Source organism: Lissotriton vulgaris, chromosome 4_2 (assembly GCF_964263255.1).
Source record: "Lissotriton vulgaris chromosome 4_2, aLisVul1.2, whole genome shotgun sequence".
NCBI classification, from domain to species: domain Eukaryota; kingdom Metazoa; phylum Chordata; class Amphibia; order Caudata; family Salamandridae; genus Lissotriton; species Lissotriton vulgaris.
This window is the reverse complement of record NC_141692.1, coordinates 6411419-6423720: the sequence shown is the minus strand read 5'-3', so window position 1 is coordinate 6423720 and position 12302 is coordinate 6411419. Positions and strand designations below refer to the sequence as shown.

Genomic DNA, 12302 nt, shown 5'->3' with positions numbered 1-12302 from the left:
ACTTCAGTCAAAGAGGTGTGGCACAGCGGCCAGGGTGCCTGACTCTGGACCACAGATACCAAGCTCATGTGGCAGGTTAGCCCATCACCATGTGACTCTGGGCAATAGCTTACTCAATTTTCCCGACGGCTCCAGCGCCGGGACACCTCTACGGAGGTAGCTGTGCGCTTTATAAATGCTGACATTTACATTTAGTTCATCTCAAAGTTTACTCCCAAATAATAAAAATCAATACCATACTGCTGCAAAAATCATAAAAACAAGATTGGCAAAGCCAATAGGTCTAGCCTTTAGGACCTATTGACTTTGCCAATAGTTTATAGTGACGATGTACTCCCTGAGGGATAAAGAATTTTTTTTAATAAAGCCTGTGAGGCAACCTTCCGCCTCACTTTCTAGGAGCGGACATCATGCAAGTGGGTGCTTTATATACTCATCCAAGTTGGATCAGTAAACAAGAAGAAAAAACATGCAAAAAGAGAAAAAACATGCAAAAGCATTTAATATTTTTGGAAAATGGGAGGGCAGAAGCAACACAGGCTAATTTAAAGGGTAGCAACATAGAGGAGTGGGTGGCGGTAGACAAAAATGGACTGGCAGGAGAGAGCGGAGCACAAGGAGATACAGAGCACAAGGAGAAGTAATGGGTGGTTGAGAAAGTGAGGGAGGAGAGGGAAAGAAAGAAATACAGGGAGCAGCACATGAGGAAAAGCGCATCATGGATGTTGCTGGCAGCAGCACACAAGTGTGACAGAGCAACACAGAGCATAAAGAGCGAAGGGAAGCACACTAGGAATACAGTCGAAGAACACATACGCTCTGTGGAATGCTTATGACAAAAGAAGAACTTAGTTCCCTAATGAAAAGTAGAAAGGAAATAAGTAAATTTAAAAATGCTCTAGTGGAGGGACAGACACAAGATGGACCGTTTGAGCAATTGAACAAAAAGCAGGAAAATTATAGTGCCAGTAAAGCTATCCAGTGACAAGCAATGGGTGGCCTTGAAGCCCCTCAGTGTTCTTTATAAGCCCACACTATGTCTTCTGCAACCAGGAAGCTGTGATGCTTGACCTCAAAAACGCCCAGGGCATACTTATTGAGGAGCTACAGGTCCTCACATGCAAAAGCTAAAACAAGCATGAGTTCCATCTTATACAAGAGGATACCATATCATCATTGACCGCCATAAGAGTAGAAGGTACTTCATTTAAAAAAAAAAAATGGTATTATTGTTTTTATCCATATTACCAAAGATTGCAATCCCATAAACCCACTTCCAGTCCACTCCACCTGGCTTCCATGTTTAAACAGTGATCTCATATAATTTCATCATATCTCTTACAGCCTTAAATTTTCCTTAATCGATTCATTAAGGGGATTAAACAAATTTGTATTGTAAAATATTAAATCAATATACAAATAGATGAAGACCCATGCAGTCTAAAGTGCTTAGCGCATAATTCATAATTATATCACTAACACACAGTAAATAAATTATTTTCTTAATTACAGGGATTCGTCTCAACTACCAAGTCTTTCATCCATCTACATACAATATGTCAAAAGCGCCCACCTCATCAGTCCTTTTTCCCAGCTTGTACCCTTTTCCATTGAGTAAATAGCTTTTTCCGAGTTATATACTGCCAACACCAGGGCTAACCATTGCTGAAATATCTGTGAATATGCATCCAGCCAAGCAGAGGGGATACGTAAGACAAAAAATGGTTAAATATGAGGGATCTACCTCTTTCACTCCTTTCCACTTCTTGCACCCCGAGTATGATTAATGCAGGGGTTAGAGATGTTCTTATTCTAAGCTTACCATGAAAAAATCTAGCAGTCGCCTCTTTCACAAACCGGTAGTACCCCACAAGAGGCAAATGTGTATACAATATCTTCATTGTGCTGCTGATATCTAGGGCTTCGCAATCCATTCCCATCTCCCTATTTTATTGATCTACCGGGTGTATAGTATAGGTTAAAACACATTTCATAAGATAGGCCTTGGAGCTTTGAGAACAATAATGTTAATCTTGCCAATGAAAGAGATTTCAGAAGACTCTGGTACCATCAGTTTCTCCTGCCACCTCTATTTATCAAGGTCGTGTTTCATTCAGAAAGCTGTGGATAAGCCAAATACGTCATTTTTTGTCCACTGATTAATAAATCCAAGAGGTCAACTCTTTGAAGCCCAGCTGAAACACCCCTCCTTGTGTATCAGAAAATCCCGTATTTGGAGACAACTAAAAAAATTCCTCTGTCCAATATTAAAATAAGTCCTTCAAATGAAGCAATCCTTGTAAATGGAAAAAAATGCCCCAACCTATTTTACCCAGTGAGAAATGTATTGATTACAAAAAATATCTGGTAAATTCCCATTATTCCATATAGGAGTGTAATAATTCAATCTTCCAATCCCCATCATCACACATACTGCCAACCAAACTTTAAGACTACCCTTAAGAGTTTTAAAGCAAACTCTTTAATAATAACTGAACTTGAGCTGCCTCAAAAGACATCCCCAAGTAGCATTACCAATTACTATTTCAAAGGGGGTGGGAATATATTCCCCTACCGGATCCAGTGGCCTTTCTTGTAAAAGGACCAAGCTATTTTGAAGCATGGTCGCACAATAACATAATATAAGGTTTGGAAGGGCCCACTCCCTCTATCCCTTGGCAGAATAAGATATTTAGAAGCTCTACGTCCAAAGAAGTTGAGAGATTAAATGCTCCAGTTTCTTAACTCACAGATTCTCGAATTCCACCACATTGGCCTGGAAAATATATTTTTATTATGTTGCACCTACCTACTAAGGAATAATGCTGATTATTTAATCTGCTCAGATCTCTCATTAACTTCTCAACAAATTGAATGAGATTCTCCTTTACTATTGCATCTAGGTCTGACAATATCTATAAATCAATCAATCAGGGATTTGTAAAGTGCACTACTTACCTGTCTCAGGGCACGGGGTGTGCAGCTCCGTTGAGGGTATTTAAAGAGCCAGGTCTTGAGGTCTTTCCTGAATTGGTGCAGTGTCAGGCTTCGCCGGAGGTGAAGGGGGAGATCGTTTCAGGTCTTGGATGTGAGGTATGAGAAGGACCTTTCCCCCACTCTGTTCCTGTAGAAGCGTGGGACATGGCTAGGCAGAGGTCGGCTGAGCATAGGTTTCTCTTGGGATGTTGAAGGAGAGGCAGTTGTTGTGGTATTGAGGTAAAATGTTATGGAGGGCCTTGTAGGTGTGTGTGAGCATCTTGAAAGTTATTCTTCTTTTAACAGGGAGCCAGTGACGGTCAATGAGGTGTTGGTTATGTGGTTGTGCCATGGAATATCGAGGATTGGTCTGGCTGCGGCGTTCTGGATGGTCTGGAGTTTGTGGAGTTTTTTTGTTGAATCCTGGTATAGAGGACGTTGCTGTAGTTTAGCCTACTGGTGATGAGGGTGTGAGTGGCTGTTTTCCTGGAGTTGGAGGTATCCATTTGAATGTTTTACATAGTATGCAGAGGGTGCTGAAGCATGCGGCGGAGATGGCATTAATCTGTCAATTCATAGTGAGCGATGAGTCCAGTTTGATGCAGAGATTACGTGCATGGTTTGTCTGGGTAGGTTGGTTTCCGAGGGCAGAGGGCCACAAACTGTCATACCATGCAGAAGGGGTGGGGCCGACGATGAGGACTTTTATCTCTGAGTTGAGTTTCAGCCAGCTGTTCTGTCTTCAAGTTGCCATGGCTTTCATCCCTTCTTGGAGGTTGTGCCTGGTGATGTCGGCTTCCTTGGTCAAGGAGATGATGAGTTGGGTAATTATTTTCCTAAAAGATTGGAATTCAGCTATAACACCCCGCCTGTGTTTATCCACTTGTACTTGTACAAATTGAAAGCATGTGTTGTTAGCTAATATAGTAACTCCGCAAGTACGTGCCCCTTGCATTGCCCCCAATTAACTTAAACTGAAGTGTATCCAACAACTGAAATTATGATCCTTCAATATGTATCTATTGGAGACAAATAATATCACCATTTAACATTTGCATCTCCAAAGCAATTCTACAACTTGTGTTCCTGTCATTCAAACCACATATATTATTAGCAACATTTTTCAATTTACTCATCGCTGACCTTAAGTTTCACCAGCCAGTTGTGCTTTACCCACAATTAAACTAACTGCTCAGGACACATAAAAACTAGAGGATACCCGCCTTTCCCCTTAAAGGCATATTTCTGCTGTTTCTGTGTTTACATGGGTAGTCTACCCAGCCCTTACCCTCTGTTAGAAATCGGGATCTCTAGTTGGCATCAGCTGGCGCCGAGATCCAATAGTAAGAGTAAGGGGGCTATACCTTTTGATAACCCCTGCTAAACCCTGTGGTACCGTAGCACGAGCAGACAGGCCTATCTCAGAGGCAGTGTGTGAAGCATTTATGACCATGCACAATAACGCTCGAAAGACACTACAAACGGACACTACAAGTAGTTATAGAAAAATAGGTATCTTTATATAGTCTGAACACAACGCTTAAAAGCGCTCAAGGAGCCACAATGCACGTAATTACAGATTCACTTCAAAAGTAATAAAGGCACTCAAAAGCGTGTGGAATGAACTTAGTTCGAAGCCGGGGTCTACGCGACCCGGTGATGCACAATGTACCTGAGATTTAAAGGGGCACGGCACACAGCCTCACAAGGAAGCCGCAGTGATGACAGGAGGACTTGCAGCGGCCACTGCTCCCGGCTGTAGCACTCACAATAATACTGAGACGGGGAATAAAGACGGGCACCCCGCGGCACTCGCAGGGGTTAACAAGATCCTCGAAGTGGTGACTAGTGCGGGCACTCAGCGGCACAACTCCTCAGCTGCAGCGGCCCTCAATAGCGATAGCGATGATTCTCATAGGATGGCAAATGCAGGCACTCAGCGGCAACAGCTCCTCAGCTGCGGTGGCCCACAATAGCAATAGCAATAATTCTCATAGGAGGGAAAATGCGGGCTCTCAGTGGCAACTGCTGCTCAGTTGCGGCGGCCACAATAGCAATAACGAAGACCTTGGTAATACAGGCAAATGTGAGCTCTCAGTGGCAACAGCTTCCTCAGCTCCGGTGGTCCTCAGTAGCGATTACTTTGTTAACACAGGCAAATGCGGTCTCTCAGTGGCAATAGCTCCTCAGCTGCGGCGGCCCACAATTGTGATATCGATAATTTTCATAGTACAGAAAATGCAGGTACTCAGCTGCAACAGCTCCTCAGCTGCGGCGTCCCACAATAGCGATAAGGATGACCTTCAGCCCGCATTCCCTGCAGTTAAACCAGAGGCTCTGGAATTCTCAACAGAGACCTCACCTGCATGTAGAACTCCCCTCAAAATAGCTGATGGGTGAAGTCCAATGTCCCTGAAACTTCAGCAGGAGGCAAGCTCAAATCAGGCCCTTGGGTAGTTGCTTCAGCAAGATGGATGAAAGTTTCAAAGTCCTTTCACTTTAGTTACATGGACAGAGGTTTGTCTTGACATCCAGAAGTAACACACCGTCTAAGGGGTTTAGCACAGGTCTTTATACCCCAAAAGACTTTGTTCTCAAAAAGTCACAAGTCACTGAACACAGCCAGAACCAGTTCGGTGTGGTCCTGGAGCACTTTGTTTACAAGGCTGCATCCTGCCTTTCAGGAAGAGGGGGTCTGCCATCAGACACACAGTGGGAGGTGGAGCCATCATTCACCTTGCCAGGCAAAGCCCTGCTCAAATCAAAGGGTCACGGCTCCCCATACTCCAACTGCAGATCTCTCTATTCAATCCAGGTGGGGCTCAGCCTACCCTGTCCCTCCAAAACCAGACAGCCAATACACATAACAGCAGAGTACACTGGAAGGCTTAGGCAAGAAAATACCTACTTTCTAAAAGTGATATTTTCAAACACAGAATAAAAAAGAATCTTCACTAAAAGATGCACTTTAAAATTCGGAGCTCAGGCATACTAAATTCGTCTTTCCTATGATGTTCCTTGGGTCAATTAGGATTAAACCAATTCATACAGTCAATTTACAATAGGGATCATTTGCGTCGTGGCACTGAATGCCAGTGGCACAGCAACTAGAGCATCTAACACCAGCAAAAACAGAGGAGACAAAAGTGAAAAACGGAAGGGAGACCCACGCCAATTGTGCCAGGTCTAACGCCCTCTAACATCACCGACTCCCACAACTATATGAGCAGTCAGGTCCCATCCCTAAATGATGACATCTGAAAGACACCCACACCACCTGGACCTTCCTACTTTATCCCTTGATAGGTATACATCCTTGGCCAAAAAGAAGAAAACCGGGAAAAAAGAAAATTCCTAAGCATGAAACTTGATTATCAATTTCTCTGCCCCTTCACCCTCATTCATCTAAAATCGATATTACTGACAGCCAGATAACAAAGCGAAGGGGAAGAAAAAAGAAGCCTCATTATATATAATTCAATTCCTTATTAGAACATTGGAATGTTGGGAGCTCCATTGAAAACAATGGCGTGCTGCGGGCTTATAATGGCTGGTATAAGCCTGGAGCTCCAACATTCCAATGTTTCTTTGTTCGCTGCTCTGGCTGTGAACAAAGGCTCAAGGAGCCTGAGGGGATTCCAATCCCCTCGCGCTCCCTTAAGGCTTTGTTTTTTTTGTTAGAACATTCTGCTCTCTAGTGGCAGAATGTTCTAATAGCCTTACAGCCCTTCGTAGCTGGGATATACTGGCTATAAAAGTACCTCTCCCTTGTTAAAGGCCCGAGCGGGCCTTTAATAGTCGTATAGCCCTCTACGGCGGGCTATAAGGGTATAGTATCCACCTTCTATTTACACTATTCTCTGGATGTGCAACATATTTAACACATGTACTGTTTTGCAATCAGTATTTACACAAAATGCATTTTTCCCTATCCGTACCAGCTACACTGAGAAAAACTACCTTCAGTAGTTGAGAAAATCCAAAAGATGGTACCTAGTTTCGTCAAATGTGAAGGAAAGCAGCCTTGAATAGCTTATATATAGCATCTCATTAAGTATTTAGCTTGTGTATATGTGTTCCAATTCAGGCAGATAAAAACACTGAGTTGAAAGAGGACGGCAGATCTTTTTCTGGGATAATGTAACTGGGTAAAGAGGTGAAGCACAGCTTCTGTGTCCCTCTGCACCTAAAACAATAATACCAGATACCGCACCCCAGTTCTGTTCTAGATGTTGAATATGTATCACACTGTAAATCCCAGTGCATGCATGAGGTTGCTGTAATTACAATCAGATTCATTTCAGAATTATTTTTTACCAATTGACTTAGTGATATTTATGTCAAATGTAGCACTTTCATCAATGCGAGAAACATTTAGTCTAGAACTGAAAATAAACCTGGAAACTTCACCTGATCATCAAATATGATGCCTGTGGAAGACGCCTGTCAGACATGAGAAGCATCAAGTTTCATGTTCACTTTCTAGAAAATCAATAAAGTGGCACTTACAGGAGATGGAATCCGTGCTTGAAGGCACCGGTCCTGATGAGGTGTTCTTCTTCAGTCCTGCTCGCTCTTGCGCCTAAGAACAGAAAGATCAGTCTGAGGCACCATTCCTCTGCTCCTAAATGGACATCTTCATGACGCCATTTTGTATGACATCATGACTCATCTCCTTCACACCCACACTCGCTCATTAACGCCTCATAAGTCCCTCGGCATTGTGCATCCTAAGTGCTTACAAACATAGTATCCTATGCTTTGGTCGGTGACATAGAGCATCTCTGCATCCCCAAGTCCAGATGGACCAAGGATGAAGGAAGACGCTCCTGTCATCAGCCTGAGCTTCCTTTCGGTGTTTCGTGATTGGTAAACTCACTCACTGATCCTCAAGCCAGGGTGGACAGTTTGATGATCATTTCACAAGTTTTACAAATACTTTGAAGCCAATTTCTCTTAGAAGTTTATGACTAGTAATTATTGCAGTTATTTCCTCACTCCGAATTTTCTGTCACTGGGGATATCACCAATTCAGGGAGCAGGGGAATAACAGGAAATATTTTATTTCCCTGAAAATCTTATTATATGTATAATGAATTAGATGTATAAAGTAATGGTTTTAGCTTGGACCAAGGAAGATATGTCTGCTACATATTGTCGATTTACGTATTTTAAAATTATGTAATTTTACATGTTTTATGTATATTTTTTATTGGTTTTGAATTAATGATTGTTGTACTTTTACGGTTTATACACTACATCAAGTTGATTGATTGAATAACAGGAATTGTGAGTTGTTGTGTAATAGCATGCGGACATTGGACTTAATGAGCTAAATTCTGCATGTGTGTCTGAAGAATTCTACCCATAGTCTTAGCAAGCTTAAAGCAAATGAGATCTCTACATTGAATACCACTTATCAAGTCTTTCTGATGAATAGTTAATTCTGGTGTCACCTGGTAACTGGAAATACAGGGCACAATTAATGGTCTGCTTTAATGAAGGTCAATAAGTTACACTGATTAAGCTTTAAGGAGGTCTTGTATTTAGCACTTTCTCCTGCACCTGTTCATAACACAACATCTTGCAGCATTGGTCCCACTTGGACCAAACTTACAACTGAGTCTGAACTCTATCAAATCACATTTCACTGCGACACTTTCACTTCTAGGGTATCTGCACACTCCTTTAGTAGACCTTCTTAACGAAGTGGGTGCTATATTGTTAAAATTCACACCTCTGGTCTCTTTGGGCTCTCATACATACTATTGAGCAGATTTTGTTAGAATTCGCTCAACACTGTGCAATAGTGCAAATTGCTGTACTCAGTTGTATGAATGACAGAGAGCTGGATAGCAACATCTCTACTAAGATATAACTCTCCCCAGGTCTCTCCCTGCCGAGGTGCACTTGAAGCTGCCTAGCGCCAACGCAGTACCCTTGCACCAAAATGCAAGTGTGCCTTTATTACGTGCAGACAAGCGAACACAAGAAGATGATGGACAGAGCACTGAAACATTTCTGCCACTCACCCCCAGTCACAGATCTGCGCTGAATCCACCATCGTTCTTTAGCTCACTTCACGACCCCAGTTCAGACCCAGCCACATGAAAATCAGTCTTTACCCTGTTCCTCATAGGAACAGTCCAGCGTGAACTGCCAATCCAGGTCTTCCCTGGACCGGAAACAAGCATCCTGGGACTGGTTTCGGGTTAACACTCCACATCAGCCAGGCTATCTTGAATCCAGTGGCAAAATGAGCAAGGAACCCACTTCTGGAAATATCCTTTGAACTTAGGGCAAACAAAGAAAACACAAGATGATGGACGGAGCGCTGAAACTTTTCAGACACTCACCCCCAGTCACAGATTTGGATTGAATCTACCATTGTTCTTTAGCTAACTTCGCAATACCAGGTCAGACCCAGCCATATCCAAATTAGCCTTGACCCATGGGAACAGTCAAGCCGAACTGCCAAGCCAGACCTTCCCAGGACTGGAACAATCATCCTGGGACTGGTTTCGGGTTAACACCCCACTTCAGCCAGGCTAGCGTGACTCCAGTGGCAGTGTGAGCAAGGGACCCACGTCTGGGCATACCCTGCCAACTTAGGGCGAACATAGAAAACACAAGGAGATGATGGACGGACCGCTTACATTTTTAAGACACTCAACCTCAGTCACAGATATGGGTTGAATACACCATTGTTCTTTAGCTCACTTTGTGACCCAAATTCAGACCCAGCTTATGCAAATCAGTCTTGACCCTATTTCTCATGGAAACAGTCCAGCCTGAACTGGCGAGCCAGGTCTTATTTAAACCAAAAACAAGCATCTTAGGACCAGTTTTGGGTAACATCCCTCATTAGCCAGGCTAGCTTGAATCCAGTGGCAACGTCAATAAGAAACTCACGTCTGGGCATACTTAGGACACTCCTCAAACTTTTAAGACAAGGCAGCGTCCTCTTTTGTGTAGCCCAGTGCAGTCCTTAAGGGTGTAGTCCTTCTTGGTGCAGGCCATGTTTACAGCAGAGTAGTCCTTTTTCTTCTTTTCAAGCAAATATTTCAGTTGCTGGCAGCTCTCCCATATTTACCCTGGTTTCTGGGCAGGCAAGAAAGGGGGTAACCTTGACCAATAGGGTTTAAGGTGCCACCCTCTATAATGACCACTTCCCCGGAATTGTGACATTTTCTATTCCCAGAAAGGAAAACACAACATTAAGTAGGTTTTGCCTGGAACTTCAGGTTTGGCTAAACACACCCACTGGTTTTACTAACTTTCCCCCTACACTCCCCTTCCAGCCCCTATCCAAATTCTATTACATGGGCTTCCATCTGACTGGGGGTGCAGGAAGTGGGGGTGGGCCTGGTTCCTGGTTTCACAGTTTTCTCATTTGAAGAACAGTTTGGCTACTGAGGCCCCTTCCTGTCCAGGCATAAACAGGCCGAAGATCTCCTCACATCAGAGATCTCCTTTGTCTCAGTTCAAAACACCTCACACCTCATTAAGGAAGCTTGAATTAGCCTGTCAAATCTGGCCTATCAGAAAGAAGGGGCTGCTACAGAGCTGATTCTGGTAACTTTTGCAAAGCAGTTCTATAACTTCTTTCCTGTAATAGTTATAATAAATCCAACCTTGATAAGTTGCTGGATTTAAGGCAACTATTATGTTTATACTTCGAAGTACTGGTTCAGCTCACTGCTATCGTAAGATAGACTTTATTCATTTGAAATAAAGCCCTCCTATGTTATCCCATAGAGCTAATGAACTACAATGGTGAAAAGAAATTGGCAATTTTTCCCTCACCGGGGCATATAAAACATGTTTCATAATGTCCCTGCTTCATTTAACATGGCAACAGTTCCCTTAGGGCACCGAGGGCAAATCTTAGGGGTGAACTACATGTGACAATAAGGTATTTTAAGACTATGGTAGTAGGTTTAATTCCACAGTCGAATTTGGACATAGTCAGGTAGATCTGGCTTTTAAAGTGTCTGCAGGCACCACAGCAGTGCATACTTATGTGCATTAAATCTACTGGGTTTCTAAGCCTACGTGCCCTACCATATTCAAAGGACTTACAGGCAGATTGTCAGTACCAACTGTAATTACACCAAATTACTATATACTTTTTAATCAGAGTACTCGCTTTGTGTCTGGTTAGCGGAGCCTAGGGCACAAGCAGAGTCACTGCTATGTTATGTTATTTGGTATTTATAAAGCGCAAGGCTACTCCCAGGCACTGTCCTGGCACAAATAGAAAAACCACATTACAGCTAACAGAGAAACACCCAAAGCTGAAAGCTGGCTGGAACCGCAAATTGGAAAGGCGAGTCTTTAATTTCCTCCTGAAGGTGAGGAGGACCTGTACCTGCCTAAGAAAGAGAGGTAAGCTGTTCCACAAATGAGAAGCCACCGCTTGAAAGGATCTTCCCCCTGCCCGAGACAGCAAGACCTTAGGAGTAGAGGTCAGAAGCAGAGCAGATGACCTCAAGGTACGTTGAGGTGTATAGTGTTGAAATTGTTCCCTGAGGTAAGGGGCCCCTATCTTGTGAAAGGCTTTAACCCCTTCCATGCTGATGACGAACCTCAGCCGTCATGCACTACGGTGCTCGTGTGCTGATGACGGCTGGGGTTCGTCACGGCCCGCCCCTGTTCGTGCTGTTTACAGCACACCAGGGGAATCGCGGCCGCATGGAAGGGGTTAAAGAACAGAACCAATGCCTTGAAATGGATTCATTTCCGAACCTGAAGCCAGCGTAAGAAAGACAGAAGATGGGTTGTGTGTGTCCTAGGTCCTGCCAAAAAGATGACCCTGGCCGCCATATTCTGGACCATGTGCAGATGGCTAAGTAATCCAGGAGGCCCAGGTACAGGGAGTTTACGTAGGCCAGTCTCAAGACCACCAAGGCCTGGACTACCATTTTTCTGTGAGAGACTGGGAGCAGGTGGAGAACATTTCTCAGCATTGTCAATTCCCCAAAACAGGTCCCCCACCGATTCAATCTGAGCCTTCATCGAGAGGGCAGCATCCAATTTGACCCCAAGATTTGTCATAGTAGTAACTGGTGATGAAGGGCGAGACATGTCCTGGGCCACCAATTGTGCCATGCTTTACAAGGGCTTGAGCCAAAGAAGATAATCTCTGACTTTTCAGAGTTGCACTTCAGTTGGTTTTGTGTAAGCCAAGAGAATACCTCTAAGAGACAAGTGTTGATTCCATTGCCATTGAACTCAGCACCCTTCTCGCAAGTGAACAGCAATTGAGTGTTGTCCGCATGTGATACCATTTTGGCACTGTACTTCTCGGCAAGGAGGGACCATAT

General features: G+C 43.6%; 1 protein-coding gene across 1 annotated transcript in view; it reads right to left on the bottom strand.

Annotated features, from left to right (window-relative positions):
- LOC147718107 (multidrug and toxin extrusion protein 2-like) overlaps positions 1-12302 on the bottom strand; it is a 464065-nt gene that overhangs the window by 76698 nt on the left and 375065 nt on the right. The window contains exon 16 of the mRNA XM_086919190.1: positions 7486-7558. Within this exon, the coding sequence (XP_086775316.1) occupies positions 7486-7558 (73 nt within the window). The remainder of the gene's footprint in view (positions 1-7485; positions 7559-12302) is intronic.